The sequence below is a fragment of the Mesoplodon bidens genome (assembly GCF_964165515.1).
Source record: "Mesoplodon bidens genome assembly, chromosome: 11".
Lineage (NCBI taxonomy): Eukaryota > Metazoa > Chordata > Mammalia > Artiodactyla > Ziphiidae > Mesoplodon > Mesoplodon bidens.
Window position 1 is genome coordinate 21,146,152 of NC_138167.1, and position 18,828 is coordinate 21,164,979.

Sequence of the window (18,828 nt, forward strand, 5' to 3'; positions counted from 1 at the left end):
TCTCCAAATAATCCTCTCTCTGGTGCCTAATCCCTGACCCAGAGGACCACCACTCAACACCCATCCCTCAGCTTCGTGGAATCCCTGGCCGCCGTGGCAGAGGCCTCCCTGGGGCAGGCCCTTCATCTATTCCTCAACTTCTTGGAGTAGATGGAATAGGTCCCAAGTTGTGTGAGATTTTCTTTTCTCCCTAAAATACAGGCACAGCAGACATATTCAGCATGCTCTTTCCAGAAAGTATCCCTGGCAAGAACCAGCAGGATGGTATGCAACCGTGTGAATCTCGTTTTACTTTCAGGAAACTTTGGAGGTTGAGGAGAGCGGACTCTTGCCAACAGACCTCAGAGGGAACTGTGCTTGATCTCAACTGTGAGATACATTCCCAGACCCTGACACACCCCTTAGGACGGCACAATGTAAAAATCTCTTCTACTCTAATTTTTACATGATTCTAGATAGAGCTGAGGAAACAATTTCATCGCACATCAGTGAGTTGCTATATTTTCCAATTTATTAACTCTGCTTTAGAAATAGAGTATTCTGGCTTAAAAAATGAGAGAAAGAAATACTCTTATGAAAACATGAGAATGCAGTATTCTTCGCAAGATCTTGTAATGAGATCTTGCAAGCTATTTTTAAAAACAGATTAAATTCAATGCCATTTTTAAAAGCAGATTAAATTCAATGTTGAACAGGTAGTTTACTAAGAGAAGATCCCACAGCACTGTGAACAAATTGGTTCCCCTTAAAATGAGTCTCCTGCTGTGTTTGGCATACTGGCTTAACACACAGATAACTCTTTCATAATAGGCCTTAAGATCAGGTATCTCTATGGAGGCTTTTCATTCTTTTTTTTTTTTTTTAACATCTTTATTGGAGTATAATTGCTTTACAATGGTGTGTTAGTTTCTGCTTTATAACAAAGTGAATCAGCTATACATATACATATGTTCCCATATCTCTTCCCCCTTGCGTCTCCCTCCCACCCTCCCTATCCCACCCCTCCAGGCAGTCACAAAGCACCGAGCTGATCTCCCTGTGCTATGCGGCTGCTTCCCACTAGCTATCTACCTTACATTTGGTAGTGTATATATGTCCATGCCTCTCTCTCGCTTTGTCACAGCTTACCCTTCCCCCTCCCCATATCCTCAAGACCATTCTCTAGTAGGTCTGTCTTTATTCCTGTCTTACCCCTAGGTTCTTCATGACATTTTTTTTCCTTAAATTCCATATATATGTGTTAACATATGGTATTTGTCTTTCTCTTTCTGACTTACTTCACTCTGTATGACAGACTCTAGGTCCATCCACCTCATTACAAATAGCTCAATTTCATTTCTTTTTATGGCTGAGTAATATTGCATTGTATATATGTGCCACATCTTCTTTATCCATTCATCCGATGATGGACACTTAGGTTGTTTCCATCTCCGGGCTATTGTAAATAGAGCTGCAATGAACATTTTGGTACATGCCTCTTTTGGAATTATGGTTTTCTCAGGGTATATGCCTAGTAGTGGGATTGCTGGGTCATATGGTAGTTCTACTTGTAGTTTTTTAAGGAACCTGCATACTGTTCTCCATAGTGGCTGTACCAATTCACATTCCCACCAGCAGGGCAAAAGTGCTCCCTTTTCTCCACACCCTCTCCAGCATTTATTGTTTCTAGATTTTTTGATGATGGCCATTCTGACTGGTGTGAGATGATACCTCATTGTAGTTTTGATTTGCAGTTCTCTAATGATTAATGATGTTGAGCATTCTTTCATGTGTTTGTTGGCAGTCTGTATATCTTCTTTGGAGAAATGTCTGTTTAGGTCTTCTGCCCATTTTTGGATTGGGTTGTTTGTTTTTTTGTTATTGAGCTGCATGAGCTGCTTATAAATTTTAGAGATTAATCCTTTGTCAGTTGCTTCATTTGTAAATATTTTCTCCCATGCTGAGGGTTGTCTTTTGGTCTTGTTTATGGTTTCCTTTGTTGTGCAAAATCTTTGAAGTTTCATTAGGTCCCATTTGTTTATTTTTGTTTTTATTTCCATTTTTCTAGGAGGTGGGTCAAAAAGGATCTTGCTGTGATTTATGTCATAGAGTGTTCTGCCTATGTTTTCCTCTAAGAGTTTGATAGTTTCTGGCCTTACATTTAAGTCTTTAATCCATTTTGAGCTTATTTTTGTGTATGGTGTTAGGGAGTGATCTAATCTCATACTTTTACATGTACCTGTCCAGTTTTCCCAGCACCAATTATTGAAGAGGCTGTCCTTTCTCCACTGTACATTCCTGCCTCCTTTATCAAAGATAAGGTGACCATATGTGTGTGGGTTTATCTCTGGGCTTTCTATCCTGTTCCACTGATCTATCTTTCTGTTTTTGTGCCAGTACCATACTGTCTTCATTACTGTAGCTTTATAGTATAGTCTGAAGTCAGGGAGCCTGATTCCATGGAGGCTTTTCATTCTTATGATTAAAAAAATGTTTTATTCAGTATGGAGGTTCCTCAAAAAACTAAAAATAGAGTTGCCATATGATCCACCAATCCCACTCCTGGGCCTATATCTGGAGAAAACCATAATTCGAAAAGATACATGCACCCCAATATTCATAGCAACACTGTTCACAATAGCTAAGACATGAAAACAACCTAAATGTCCCTTGACAGATGAATTGATAAAGAAGATGTGGTACATGTATATTGGGTTGGCCAAGAAGTCCACTCAGGTTTTTCTGTAACATCTTACGAAAAACCTGAATGAACTTTTTGGCCAATCCAATACAATGGAATTCTACTCAGCCATAACAAAGAATGAAAGAATGCCATTTGCAGCAACATGGATGGACCCAGAGATGATCATACTAAGTGAAGTCAGTCAGAAAGAGAAAGACAAATGTCATATGATATCACTTATATATGGAATCTAAAATATGACACAAATGAACTTACCTATGAAACAGAAACAAACTCACAGACATAGAGAACAGACTTGTGGTTGCCAAGGGGGAGGGGAGGTAGGTAGGGGAGGGATGGACTGGGAGTTTGGGGTGAGTAGATGCAAACTATTATATAGAGAATGGACAAACAACAAGGTCCTACTGTATAACACAGGGAACTATATTCAATATCCTGTGATAAACTATAATGGAAAAGAATATGAAAAAGAATATATATACATATATAACTGAATCACTTTGCTGTACAGCAGAAATTAACACAACATTGTAAATCAACTATACTCCAATAAAATTTTTAAAAATGTTTTATTCATTGAGGAATAAATGAAACAACTTAAAGTGGACTGAATTACTGATCCCCAGAGTTAACAGTACAATACATCAGAAACTATCATGCATAATAAAAATGGGCCTAAAAGCTGCACGGAGCATGCACACTGCTTTCCACTTGTTACCTAGAGCATGGTAGAGGCCACCCAGGTCCAGGAAAACTTGATCAACAGTCATTAGATAAGGCCCTTGGGTGGAAGTTGTGCTCATTGTATCTTCCATCACAGCCTTGTCAATTATCTTCTCATGCAAAGGTATGATTAGAAATTAAGACCATTAGTGAACATCTCAAATACGCTATTTGCAGCCCAGTTCATGATCATGATCTGGTTCTCAAGTTCATAGTTTCAGACAAAGAAGGTGTAGTTACCAACCTTGGGACTCAGTTAAATGTCTGGGGGATTTGAGTTTCAACGTCTTCCTGAGGGGCTTTCAAGGGCTGAAGTGAAAGACTACTTTTCACAAAACTAATGCGGAAGCGTTATTCCAATGGCAATACATTTAGTTAAGTAAAGGAAAAGGAGGGAGAATTCAAATGTAAAAAAAAAAAAAAGCATGTAAGTTACTGAATTAGAACTTTTAGCCCTTGATTTTAAAGTAGGAATTTTTCATAAGAAAAACCTTTTTTTGTTGTTGTTATATTGTGACACAATTATTTAAAGATGGTGCATATAAAGAAGAAAAGAATCCAAAAAGAACAACTTAGATGTCAGTCAAGATTTCAAAGATTAATATTTATGAAAACAATTGGCAAACAACCGTCTATGATCCAAGAGCAAAAAATGTTACAGCAGATGTCTTGTCAAAAGGCTACACACTACAAGAAGTAGCAAACTCTTGTCCATATGTTTTCTCAGCCTGAGAAAAGATATCCTCAGCCATTTCAATTCTGGAGAACACGGAGTGCATGTGTATATAGTGAAGTAGAAGCTTTTCTGTCAGGGAACTTTGAGCCAAGAATTCTGGTTTCACTTGGAAAGACGTGGCATATACAGTTAGGTGGAGCATGAATAGAAAATCAGCCAAACAACTTAAATAATCTAAATTACTCAATCTGTCAAGAAGCAGAAATTGCAGAAGAAACTGGAGTGGTCATCGGTTGTTTTGGCCCTCCTGGCACCCTTCCCCAACCTTTTGGCAACAGTACTCCAATTCTCTCACGGGGAACCACTCTCCAGCCTTCCATGCTGTTTTGTGAGGACTGCTTGTTAGTGGCCCGCCTTAAACAGCTGCTCAGCAGTTGGGCTTGTGACTATGACATCTTGAGTTAACAGGCAGAGGAAGGGAGCAAGCTGGGCAACTGGGAAATTAGAGGGGTCAGTGGTTCTGATTAGGTCAAAGGACAGTCATAATGGGTGTAGTTAAATAAGCAAGCTGAATGGGAGAGAGGAAAGGGCAGCCAACAGGATGTCTGAATTCATTATTGTGGGGAAGAAGCGGTTCCTGGTGATAAAAACTTCCAAAATGTTGCCAAAGAAGTCAGTGATGGGTGTGGAGGGGAGAAGGTCAGTGCAAATGCAGGGGTCAAGGGCCTGAGAGGCCAGAGTGTTGGATGCACGGCCCACGTGGACTGAAGCTGCCCCAGTGATGGCAGGTCTGGGGGTGGGGACACAGAATGGGAGCCAGGTTCCAAAGTCTCAGAGAGCTGAGAGGGAGGGACTGGAATGCTGGCAGAGCCAGGGTGATGGAGTCAGAGGGCCTCAGATTTTATTTTATTTTATTTTATTATTATTATTTTTTGTGGTACGTGGGCCTCTCACTGTTGTGGCCTCTCCCGTTTCGGAGCACAGGCTCCGGACGCACAGGCTCAGAGGCCATGGCTCATGGGCCCAGCCGCTCCGCTGCATGTGGGATCTTCCTGGACCGGGGCACAAACCCGTGTCCCCTGCATCGGCAGGCGGACTCTCAACCACTGCGCCACCAGGGAAGCTCGGGCCTCAGATTTTAAAAGACAGCAGAGGAATTGGTCTAGAAGTAACCAGGAGAAAAGAGCAAGAAGACAAAGCCTCTTCACACAGTGGGTATGAGAGAAAAGCTCTAATCCACAGGGCTGCTGACAAAGAGGGGTGGCCTCAGGGAGAGTGATTCTTCATTTAAAGTAAGAAAGTGGGGGATGGACTGGGAGTTTGGGGTTAGCAGATGCAAACTATTATATAGAGAATGGATAAACAACAAGGTCCTACTGTAGAGCACAGGGAACTATCTTCAATATCCTGGGATCAACCATAATGGAAAAGAATATAAAATAGAATGTATGTATATATATATATATATATATATATATATATATATATATATATATATAACAGAATTACTTTGCTGAACAGCAGAAATTAACACAACATTGTTAATCAACTATACGTCAATCAATCAATCAATAAATTTAAGAAAAGAAGGTGGAGGGAATACATAGAGGAGAAGATAATGACATAGGAGCACCTTCTGAGAGGGAAAGAGTGGAGAGGAAGAGCCTGGGAGATCGAGGAGGAGAGAAATAGCAAGGTCAGGGCAAAGAGATGGGCAATGCCACGGAGACAGCAGTGGGACCAGGACTGGAGGCAGGGCTTAGTGTTTACACTTTGTGCCCTGAATGGCAAAAGCGTATGGAATTGACAGGTCTCTTTCAAGAGAGTGGGCAATTGGCCAACAGCCAGAGGTCTTATCTAACTCTGCCAAGGGGACAGGGAATCTCAGCTGACTCTACATATGGTGCAGCCCATTTGTTGAATGAATAAATGACTGCATGCACCATGGTGGAAGATGATGAGAAGCCTAAAGAAAGCATCCTTCTCAAAGGTACGCCCAAGTGTGAGATTACTGCTGGTTACCACACACCTTCTGGCAAGCACATCTCTGGTTACTATATGAACGTACTCTGGCATTTTGAGAGAAAGGGAAATTGACTCAATACCTGGGATGGAAATTTACAAGTACATGTCTCTGAGTTAGAATCATCAATATTATTCCATCTATCTGATATTAATTACAAGCATTCGATTTGATTTTAACTGTCACATGCTCTCACTTAGATTTTTTTGTGCCACCAATTCATTAAACCAAGCTGCCAGGATGTGTTCATTAACACATCATGTCTGTTTTCCCTACTCCGTGGCTGCGGAACTAGTAGAGTCTCTAATTTGAGTTTTAATTAAAAACTCAGCCAAAGGCTAAGAACAACTGAGAAAAGATAAACCTAACATTGCACTGAGCAATCTGCAAATATTCAAAATGTTGTATGCTGTTCTGGTGTAAGTAACCAAGATTTATCCAAAAATGCTCGAGAGTTTCAAGTACCAGATGGAATGTGCAAAAACCGAGCCTACCCTGAAGAAACCAGCAAATGGTAGCTGTTCAAAATCATTAAACACAAGAAATTTCTTAAGGTTGTTTGTGTTACTTGCAACAAGAAAATAGTTTCCCTCTGACAGCTATGAGTGACGTTCTTGTGGCTTTGTAAGTTGATACCAGACTAGAATGAAAGGCAGCCTCCCGCAGTGATTGCAAACATGGGCTCTGGAGCCAGAAGGCCTGAGTTTGCATCCTAGCTCCACCATTTTTTTTGCTGTGTGACCTCGGACAAGTTCCGTAACCTTTCTGTGCTGCAGTTTCCTCAGTGTGTTGTTACGGAGGTTAAATAAATTAACACTGTAAAGCATTTATACAAGCACCTGGCTTTTACTATATAGTAAACACCACAGAAGTTATAGCTATTGCTATTATTTAGAGTATGTACCTAAAAAAGAATGAGAATACATTTCCTTTTTAAATTATTTTTTCAAGATTGTTTGAACCTTCAGGTTTCTAGAGGTAGTAAAAGAACTGAAAGTCTGAAAGAGGTGGTTTCACAAGGTGAAATCAAATTTAAATGATCATTTACAGAGTAGATCATATACAGAGTAGAATCAGAACACCTTGATTCATCCTAGCTCTGCTACTTATGAATCATGATTGTTACCAGATCATTCCACACTCTGGGCCTCAGTTTTCTTATCTATAAAATGGAGATTAAAAAATATTTTCCTACCTCAGAGAGTTATTGTGAGGCTCCAAATGCCCACAGACACATTGTTACTTTGCAAATGGCTTCTTTAGAGATGCACAATCAACAATAGTTAAGTAACAGCAAGGACAATAATGTGGTTTTAGTGCCTCATATACTAGGTCAGGTATCTCCTCTGTGAGGACCTGTTCAAATAGTAGTCCAGAGATGAAGGTATCAGATGGAAAAAGTAAAATGTCTCCGGCCCGATCTGCTTCAAGCCTTTACATCCCTCTTCCTCGTTACGGTGGTAACAGCAGAACAGTTCCAAACACCAATTCTGTCCCGTGGCAGGAGATCCTAGTGCTGCTCGAGATCAACCGTTAGTGGCCTCTACAGCTACTTACACTAGTTAACCTGACAAGCTCAGTGACCAGTTCAGCAGGGGCTCTGCAGAGCCCCAGTTGCTCTCAGGTTCTCCTGGCTACACAGTGGGCTCTTCCCCCTTCTTGTGTGGCCTAAGTTCCTTGCCTGTTCTTCCCAGTCCCTTCGGGAGCAGGGCCCTTCCTGGGAGAGAAGCCCAGTGGCCGGAACCTTCCTCCCATTTGCTTGCCTCCAGATCCAGTCATCCTGCCTTGGCCGCAGCTTCCCTGAGCTGAGCACCCCCGTTACTATGTCTGGGGATTCCGCAGTTCTTTCCCTTCCAAGCCAGAGAGCAAGCAGAGACTACGCGGCCCATCAGACAAAGCATTTGCTGCAAGATAATCCCCTTCACCAGTGCTCAGTGCTGTATGTAGCTCTCCCTGCAGCTGGCCCAACTCTGCAGGTGTGCCAAGTACCAAGAAACCTGCCATGTCCTGGGTTACAAAGAGACGCAAAGTAGAACTGAAGTGATACTTCTAGAACCCACGTCTTGGATATGACTAGTGAAGGGCAATGTGCTGTACTAGCAGACAGTCGCTAACATTTATTGCTACTATGTATAAATCAGTCAGTCCACAAACGCTTATTGAGCAACGATTGTGTGCAGGGCACAGTGCCAGCCATGGGGAACACTGCAGTGAATAAGATTGCCCATCTCTGCCCTCACTAGTACAACACTTATGGCGTGTGGAGTGGGACTGGAGAGAAATACAGAACTAGACCTTTACAGAATCTCAGCTCTGAAAGGCCTTCTGTGCATTTCTTCAGCGTATGTATCAGACCCATCCTCAAGGAGTTTCTAATTTAGTTAAAATAACAACACACACCAAAGAAATCCTTCAGAAGGCAGGATAATAAAAGGCCTTGTTAGTGTACTAACAAGACAGACATGATTTTATAAGTGCTGAAATGATTACAAACTAGAATAATATGGAGTTAAAAGAAACTAATCATGAATGCATCCTGAAAAAGAGTTTAGGTTAGATTTAGGTAGAAAGAATTAACACGATAGTTTAGTAATATATTAATTTTAGTGTTTTTTCTTTTATTCTTTTTTCTTTTCTTATACTTTTTTTTACTTTTTATATTATCCATGTTTATTTTTTTAATCACAATACCATTTTTCACCTACAACCATTAACTACCAAGTGTCCTACTGGAGGCAATAAATAGTTGGCTAAATTTTGAGTATTCATAATATTTTCAACATGATCTTTTAGTCACTGATCTCTACAGAATCAAAGCATATCTCAAAAGTCACTGAGGCAGTGATGTTATTATGTCAGATTTTTAAGTGGGAGAGTAAAGGCAAGATGTAATTAAGAACTTTATAATTTTTGTAATAATGAGGTTACAAATGACTTTAGTAAATCTGATAAACGTACCACTTTGAATGGTCTAACAAGCGACCAAGTCAGCTCAGCAACTAAAGAGTAAATTTATAAATGTAATTATTTCCTTTGTGCCCACCTGAATGGTCAAAGTCTTTTTGCCCAGATAAAAATATAAAATAAAAATTCCAAAGTGGAAGAGTATACCAATTGTATTTCTAAAACAGATCTCTTACTGTAAGGAGACATCAACATAATTTCATATTTCCAACCATTTAGTTACCTAGTTAAAACACAATACACACATACACGCACACACTCACACACTCACAATACAGGAACGGTGTAGTACAAAAGGTTTGCAACAGCACTTTTTGTATCTAGTTTAAAAAAACTAAACATTAGAACATAGGGGAAAAACTGTACTCACCTCTAAAATGTATTTTTTTTTAATTCTACAAAATGTAGCTGATGCTAAAACTGAAATTAATTTTCCCTTAGCAAAACAGTTATTAACAAATTCTTAAGCTACAGTGCACTCCGTACAACAATTCTACTTAAATCTGTTTATCTGCCTCCTAAAAAGTGAAATGAGTATATGCATAGAAGGTGAATGATTCTGCACAGACTCTTACAATAAGAGGAGCTTGATACAATTTACAAATTTGCAAGAGTGTGATTCCTGTTGGGACTGAGAAGTCTGCGTATTTGATGAAGGAGTTAGGTTCCTTGGTAGATATCTGACATTCTTTTTGCTGCTCCTCAAAATCAGAAATAAAAGATTAACTACAATGATTTTTTTTTTTTCCTGCTGAGGAAAACAATAAAATCTAGTTAACTCAGCTGACAGTAAGTTTCTGAGTTAAAAGATGGAAGATATTTTAAAAATAACTCAAGGCATCATTTCTTAAAGATCTTTATTCCGTATCAATCCACATACCAACTTTCGAATCAAGAAGCCTCTGTCTGCCAGCATTGTTCAATGTGTAAATATCACCTACCCCACCTGGGCATTCATAAAGGTCACAGCTCTCAATCAGATGCTGTGCTGTTTGCTGAATGCCACATTTCCACAAGGGGCTATCTACCATGTCATCTTATGAAGCATTGTTTAGAACTTTTATATATAATATTCAGGCCACTAGCAACTCAGACCATGATCACAGCGTGGGTCTTGGGCAGCTCGGATATTGATCTGTAGGTCCGTAAAAATAAATCTTAAAAATCCGCACAGCTCTTGTATCATATTGTTCCCTAACAGCTCAGTCTAAAATCTTCAAGCTTTTCCTTAGCAGCTCACTGAATAAATGGCTTAGGCTTTCCAGTACTCATGCATACAAATTTAATCAAGAACAAAACTAAAGAACTTTTCATTTTATTTACTTGAATATCTGAGAAAACAGAAAAGTTGTGATTGTAAGTTGTGATTGTCAGAGTGTAACATGCAAGTTAAGACCTCAGGAGCCAAAATGTTTGGGTGGGATACCAGCTCTCTTCACCTACTAGGTGTGTGACCTCAAACTCCATACCTCAGTTTCTTCATCAGTAAAAGAGAGACATAATACTACCTATGACAAAGAGTTAAAGATTAAATAATATAAAGAGGAAGAGTATCTGATTTTCAGGAAACTCCCAATAAATGCGAGCTATCATTACTTTATAAACACCAGAGCATAAAACTACACGAGAGTAGAGGTGATTTCTAGATCCCTTTGCAATAATATTCCAAGGATATATGGCTCTTCAAACCTGAACACTTTAAGAATATTGAACTTGACTAAACATCTTTGTCGTCCTGTAGATTACATGTATTGTCAGTGTAACTTACGGGTAGACAGGAATATATTCACAGGGGAAGTTATGATTGGCATTCTAAATAGGTCAACTTCTTTGACTGCAATGTAAGGAAAGAGACCGTAAATCACCAGTTCCACAGGCTACCAGGGAATATTTTCAGTACTCATTATCTTTTCCAATTCTACAGTACAGAAACTATGAATTTTACATATTCAGGATCAGATCTTATAGACATCTTTACTATTTATGATTTATAGGTTTCTCCCTTTTTATGAGAGGGAACAGTTTGTAATGCTCTATAAATCTTAATAGAATTATATACTGAAGAGTGTAAGGTGAAGAAAATTGACCAAAAAAAAAAAAAAATCCTTAAAACCAAACCAATCTATTGAACCCAGTCCTTCCTATTTCCTGCTCCACCTTCCACCAGCCCACCTCTATCCAATCCACCCAGCTCCTTCTATCTCCTGACCACCTCAGGTGAACCCTGACTACCTCAGGTGAACCCTGACTCAGACCTGGACCTAAAACACCTCGAAGTACACATACCTAAGGTGTGATGCTATAATGAAGCCACACTGTTGAGCAGCACACACATCCTAACAGGTCTTTCTATTTTGTGGTAGAGACTCACAGAAATAAGAGTAAAACAACGTGGTGCTGAGGATGGAGAACATTAGAAATCATACTCTCTTAAAGCCATTTGAAAAACATTCCTTCTCTTCTCTTTCCCCGCCCACATTTTCCAACATACATATTTTTTTTTAAATGCAAATAAACATGCCTGCGGTTGTTACCTTAAAGGAGCCTGTCAAACAGAACCCATCCCAAAGGAACACTGAGCATCCAAGGCAGAGTTATATATATCCTTTGTAACTTTTTGTTTTTCTACCAGAATCGCCTAAACAAGCAAAACTTCATAAAATTTTTATAAAACTTAGCTAACTTTCCCCCTTTGGGACTTTCAATATACAATTTTCATGTTTTAACCTTCAATAAAAATAAGTACTGTAACTTATAACAAACAAACAGTACAGAGGTGATCACTGGATTTCATACAGGCATGCCTAATAGAAAATTCAATTGTCATTTACTTATACTATTCTTTGGAATCTTCAAGATATTGCCACCCACATCTTCTCTCTCATCCTTTTGGTGCAAAGGAACACGAAAGCAAGGAAGAATATTAAGTAAAATTAATTTAGGAATTGTAATCAAAGGGATTACAAACGGTAAATGTTTTTAAGGTAGACTAAATACCAGATAAAACGTAGTTACATAACAATTTTCCTTAATATATCATACATACAAGGCTAATAAAATCAGAAAACTCGGTCTCAAAGTCGCAAATTGCTTTAAGGACATCTGTTTCAACCATGAAGCAAATTTGCTTCATTGCTCTTATTTTTAAATTTGCACCAGCTATACACAGACACACACACACACACACACGCACAACTTCCAGTATCAGAGACCAAATAAACAAAAATGAAAATGGAGATTTTCTTTTAAGGTAAGATTTTAAATTTAAATAAGTGAAGTCTCAAATGTAGTATTTGGATAGCTTGTGTGAAAAACCCTGGTGTGAGTTTTCTGTTTTAATTCTGGGATATCTCTTGGGAATGCTTCGATACACAGACAGAAGAAATCCAGCTGATTAAGCGTTAGACAACCACGTATTAGGTAATGTATGTAACAGTGCAATTCAATTCTCTGAGTCCCTCCATATTACAAACCTGGAGATGACACTGCCCGCTTTGTATACTTCCTAGAACGGTTGAAAGGTAGCAAAATATTTTAAAATACTTTGAAAACAGCAAAGTGCTATACATTCAAAGCATTTTTTGTCATATTCATCCACATGTAAACTGCCCTACATTTTAATCAGCCACAGGTAAGCTCTCCATCTACATTCTACATGCCATTTCTCAGTGTCAGTAAAAGGATCATTGTGATAGACTGGATAATGGCCTTCCCCAAAGATGTCTATGCCCTAACCAACCAGAACCTGAGAACGTTACCTTACATAGCAACTGAATTTTGCAGATGTGATTCAGTTAAGGATCTTTCGATGGGGAGATTATACTGAATTATCTAGGTGGTTCCAATGTAATCAATCATAAGAGTCCTCATAAGAGGGAGGCAGGAGGGTCAGAGTAAGAGAAGGGGATGTGACAATGGAGTCTGTGTGTGTGTGTGTGTGTGTGTGTGTGTGTGTGAGAGAGAGAGAGAGAGAGAGAGAGAGCACGGGGGGAGGGGGAGTTGAAGATGCTACTGCTGCTGGCTTTGAAGATGGAGGGAGAAACCATGAGCCAAGGAGCACAGGAGGCCTCTAGAAGCTAAAAAAGGCAAAGAAACGAATTTTCTCCTAGAGTCTCCAGAAAGAACACAATCGACACCTTGATTTTAAACTTCAACCTCCAAAACCATAAGATAATAAACATGTGGGTTGTAAACCACTCACTTTCTGATAAATAGGAAACTAATATGATCATGAAAGCACAACCACCTGTTATCCCAGGACTGATATTCACAATTTTTTTCTGAGAATACACGATAAGTTGTAAAATAATAGCTTTGACCAGTTACTGAATCTGTTTCCCAAGCCCATTTCCCCCAGACTGGTGAGTCCTTTAGGTCCCCTCCACTGGCACGGATAACGGAACACCAGCTGTGTAAGATGGGCCAACTGACAACATGTAGAGATCATCCAGGCCTGTCTCTTTCCCAGCATAGGTATTTGAATCATTCTGGATCTAATATGCTTTTTAAAAAAATTTTCTTGGGGGGAAAAAGTCTTCTCCTTCCACTAGCAGAAATGTTTCTCATTCTAAAACATTTAGAATGAAAAAGTTGTCTAAGATGTAGAATTCTTTCAGCTAAAATTTTTTTTCTTCCTCTGTCTTTAGGAAACATGGAAATTAAGAAATGATACTTATAAGTCTCTTTCAGGTTTTTCTTTCTAAGTTAATGACTACACTTCCATATTCTTTAATATTTTCTTAGAGGTTTTCTAAACCTTTATCTATTTTGGATATTATATTCTGCTATGTTCTGCCTGCCTATGACTTAAAATCTGGACCCTAAAACATGCTGGACCAAATATATTAACCTTTCTTCATAGTGATATACACCATTTGTAAAAGTTGGCTGTGATCGAATAAATAAGATTAGGCAGAGAGGAAGGAGTTCCAATTTAAGCCCTGGTTCTGACACTGCCGTGTGACCTTGAGCAAATCACATAACCTCTCTGGTCTCAGTGACATCATCTATAAAACAAGGAACTTGAACTAAAACACCCAGATACAGTGTCTTAAAAGAAAGGTACAAAGTATTTTGCTCATTCTACTGAGAAAGTAGTCACCTCTGGCAAAAACAATTGATAAGTACTCCTCATTAGCTCCTTCACAAAGATAAAACTAGGGATATTGAGGCTTGTTTGGATTTTAACAATCCTGATTACGGATGTAGCAAGGCTCAGTGCGGGGAAAGCCTGAGGGACACCGCAGGCACACTGAGTGGCACAGATTTCTAGAGGCTAATGGATGAGGAAGGGTGGGGGGAAGCATAGGGGGCACCATGGAGAGCCTGGAACCCCAAGGCAGTGCAGAGCCCCTGAAGGTTCCTGAAAGGCTCTCGTGATCTCTGCAGATTGTGACCGGAGTCCACTAGCATGTGAAATGGACCCCGTGGTGGCCCCTAGCAAGCTGTGCCATTCGTCACCTTCTCCCCAGTGCCCAGACACAAGAACCGGCACTTAATAGTTGCTCACGGTGTGTGTGAGCTGAGTGAAGGAGCCCAAATAGCCTTGCTCGTCTGACCCTTTCCCTGAGGACCCTGCCCTAAGGGTGCCATGCATATTATGCGTGATGGGAATGGTGTCCTTGGAGTTATGAAAACAGCAGCCCTGCCTCCCTTCAGGAGGTCTCAGGGAGCTGGGCTATTGGAGTTTTCTAGACAAGAGGAAATGAAAGCCTGAACTAGTGACAGCCCTGGGAGTGGGAAGGAGAAACAGTTGCCAGCATGATTTATTTTAGGGTGGTTTGGAGATTTGCTGAAATACTCTTGACTAGTCAGAGTCAAATTTTACTTGATTTCTTCCCTATTTTCCTTTAGAGAAATTCAATAATAATCTATTATATAAAATTGGAAGGCTTATTATGTATCTCCTGTTAAGCACAAGTTACTGTTATCATAAACCTCAATCTTCTGTCAAAAACTCATACGATCCCATTTTTCTACCTTTAGGATCTAGTACGTCAGCCCAAACCAAACAACCTACAGCCATATTTTGAGGAACCAAAGAAAAACAATAAAAAGTCCCAAGGAACTCTATGTACCATTTTTTTAAAGGATACCATATACTCAAACTTATAAGCATATTTCTTGAGTCCTATGTCACGGAAACATTTGCTAAAACTGCACTGACCACCTCACCTGTATTTTGATGTTTCTCAAATATAGATTAAATGAACTAACACAAAGCTGAAGTCATTTTGATTACTGAAGAAACATCTGATTCAGACGCTGCATTTTAAAGCTATGCCCCTTCTATTAATATCCAAGATTCCACTGTATTTCTTTTCTACAAGAATACTTTTTAAAAAAACCCTACCACTACAATCTTTTTGGAATTAGATAGCATATACATAAATGAATAAATAAAAATAAAATCCTTCCAATTTTAAACACAGCAGATGATTAGCATTTACAGAAACAGACCAAAAAAATTATTAAGGAGCATGGTACAAATTATGTTTGATATCTAGCATAAAAGTAAAGGGTAGGGCTTCCCTGGTGGCGCAGTGGTTGAGAGTCCGCCTGCCGATGCAGGGGACACGGGTTCGTGCCCCGGTCCGGGAAGATCCCACATGCCATGGAGCGGCTGGGCCCGTGAGCCATGGCCGCTGGGCCTGTGCGTCCGGAGCCTGTGCTCCGCAACGGGAGAGGCCACAACAGTGAGAGGCCCGTGTACCGGAAAAAAAAAAAAAAAAAAAAAAAAAAAAAGTAAAGGGTAAAGGTAGCTAGCTAAAAAACCTACATTAGATATATATTTTATATTTAAGTGTATCACCTTGGGTATTAAACATGCTGCTAGCTATCTCTTAATGAGCAACTGAGCTGTCATTTTTAATAACAGACTGACAATTATTATTTATAAGTTGATATTCCCTGAAAAGTCATCTGTGCAATACTTACATTAATACAGTTAAGAATAGAAACTTAACAGTTGCATTTATTTTAAAAAGTATTATTTTATAATACTTGGCATAATATTATAGAAAATGACATGAACATATATTTACAATGAAAAATCAACATATTCCAAAATGCACAGACCATTTCAATACACAGCAGAACTTTATACAGAATCTAATAACGCATCTCAGTTGTTCATTGTTAAAAAAATTTACTTGGTCTGTTGATGTTATATGAGAAAAATATACATAATCAAGATAAAATATAATAAAAAATAAACCAAATACTTGGACCATTCTAATCTTAGTTCCTTCTCAAATCAAAGCAGACATGAGAGTTGAATAGCCTAGAAACTCAAATTATCTAATTCATCTAAGTACACAACACTATTAATACATAATGCAAGGAATTATATAACAGCCTATTGTAATTCATTCATTATAATATTCTAGAAATTCTATTTTATTTTCAAATACTACGAAAAAAATTTAAATACCTCTTCCACAAAGCTGTCTTTCTTCTCTAGCATTTCTCGTAAAGTTTGAAGAATTTTAATGCACAATTTTTCTTCTTTCTCCATCAGTTTCTTTGTATGATTGATCAACCTTAAAAGAAAACATTAAACTTTAATAGGACAGTGGTTTCTCTTCAAGCTATATACTAACATCATATACTAGAGGAAAAAAAATCACACTATTATTTGAGAGTATAAAGCAAACCAGATACATGTTGTCAAAGTTTTAAAATTATACTTCAGCTTATAAGCTTTGTATTATAAAACCTTTGTTTTATAGTCAGTTTATCCCAGTGCACATGAATATGTGCAGTATATTACATTTTATTATATTATGTCCTACTATATTATTTTCTATGTACTATATCACATTAACTGTATAGTAGAGTAGCAGTACACAACTTTGGAACCTTAGCATTAATGGGCTGCTTTCCAGTTTCCATTAATAATAATTGCTATTTTTCACTGCTAGGGCTTGGTAGAAACAGGCAGTTTTTGTGATTAGAATAAAAAAAAAAAAAAAGAGTAACATCAACACAGTCTACCCATTGACTATTTTTGCTATAATTTGGGCAAAGACTCTAATTAATTTTACAGTGGTGACTTCTGCACTGGCGCTCTGTCAAGAGAAAAGTTTGCAGATCACAGTTCTATAACTCTCCAAAAATTCAGAATCAAGTAAGACGTTCAGAATCCGAATTTACAGCTTAGCACACATAGCTCATGTTGTTAAAAAGTTGGTTCTCAAAATGACCCTGTGAGATGTGTCCTCCTAGAAAAACAAAACGATGTAGAATATAATGGAATGATCTGATTTCAGTGACTTAACAGGAGTCCTGAGGGGCAGAGCCCTGAGGAAAAGTGAGCTTTCACTAGATAATGGCCAGTAGTGCTTATCAGCTCTCAGGGTGAGGTATGAGGACTTCCCCTGCATTTTCTCCATTCATCCTCACAGCAAGCCAATGTCATAGTTTCTATTATCAGGCTAATTTTGCTAATGAGAAAACAGAGCCCCAAAGAGATAAAGTAACTTGCCTCTGGTTACACAGTTGTTCAGTGGTGGGTTCTGGAAATAGACCCCGGGACCATCTGACTTCAGAGCCAAAGTTCTGAAGCACCACTTTGTGGAGACAAGACAGTTCACGGATGAAGAGTCCTGACACACACTAGGTTGTACACAGCTGCCTCTTATGTGACACGGTAAGTGCTATAGCAGAGGCGGTGGCAAATGCCATAAACTGGACAAAGAAACAGTTATATTCTGTTGGGGGAGCTGCTTAGGGCTGATCAGAGAAGGTTTCGGTGACAAGGTAACACTTAACTATACAGATTTCACCTGGCAGGGAAGAGTGGAGAGAAAAGGCATCCTTGCAAAGGAAATGAACAAAGGGCAGATGCAGAAAGCTGATGGCACGTCCAGGAAATAAGTGCTCCAACTGCCAGCTGACACTTAAAGACATGGAAGAGGAGAGTGTAAGAGGTGCAGTCTGAAAAGAAGGATCTGGGAATATCATGCTAAAGAGTCTGGAATTTACTCTGTAGAAAATAGGGAACCACTGTGTTAAAGGACTTGTATGACCCTGCCTACCTGTGACAAAGATACGTCAGATGGAGGTGGGAACAAGGGCACAGAAGAGTGACAACAAGCAAGAGATGAACAGGGCATGTGATGGGGTAAGGATACCAAAAGCAATATTGAAACAAAATAGCCAAGACCTGGCAAACGATGACATACAGAAAGTGGAAGAAGAGAGGGAAGGGAGACCACAGATGCCTGAAATGGGTGAGTTGGGTCAGTAGATGGACAATGATACTTTTAAATGACACCTATTTCACACTGTGAAGGAATAGTGATTCCCTTTTAGACATGTTACATCTGGGCAGGGTGCTATATGTCCATGTGGTCAGGCACAATAATTGTTCTAAAGTTCTCCTGACAAGAAAAAAACCAACCTGCCTCTCTAAAACTTCAGCTATTTAGTCTTTTTTTCCCACATGATATAGTCTTTAAAGATATGAAAATCATTTGATGGACACTGTAAATTTCTTTTGATTTTTTTTCTCTCTTAGGCTATTTCCATTTTCTTTAACTTTTCTTTAGATAAAATATTAAATTCACTAACCATCTGAAAATATCAGTGGGAATGAATGAACACTTGCTCGGGATTTATACAGGTATTCGTCTATCATATAATGTTTGGTTGAGTTAGATCAGGTGACTTTCAAGTACTTTTTTCTATGAACCCCACCATGCAAATACATGTATGTGAGTGTATTTGTAAAACTAATGCAAAAGTTACCTTGACTCT

General features: G+C 38.9%; 1 protein-coding gene across 1 annotated transcript in view; it reads right to left on the bottom strand.

The window, feature by feature from the left end:
- Window positions 1-18,828, bottom strand: part of ITPR2 (inositol 1,4,5-trisphosphate receptor type 2) — a 534,949-nt gene that overhangs the window by 206,665 nt on the left and 309,456 nt on the right. The window contains exon 37 of the mRNA XM_081250074.1: window positions 16,502-16,610. Within this exon, the coding sequence (XP_081106200.1) occupies window positions 16,502-16,610 (109 nt within the window). The remainder of the gene's footprint in view (window positions 1-16,501; window positions 16,611-18,828) is intronic.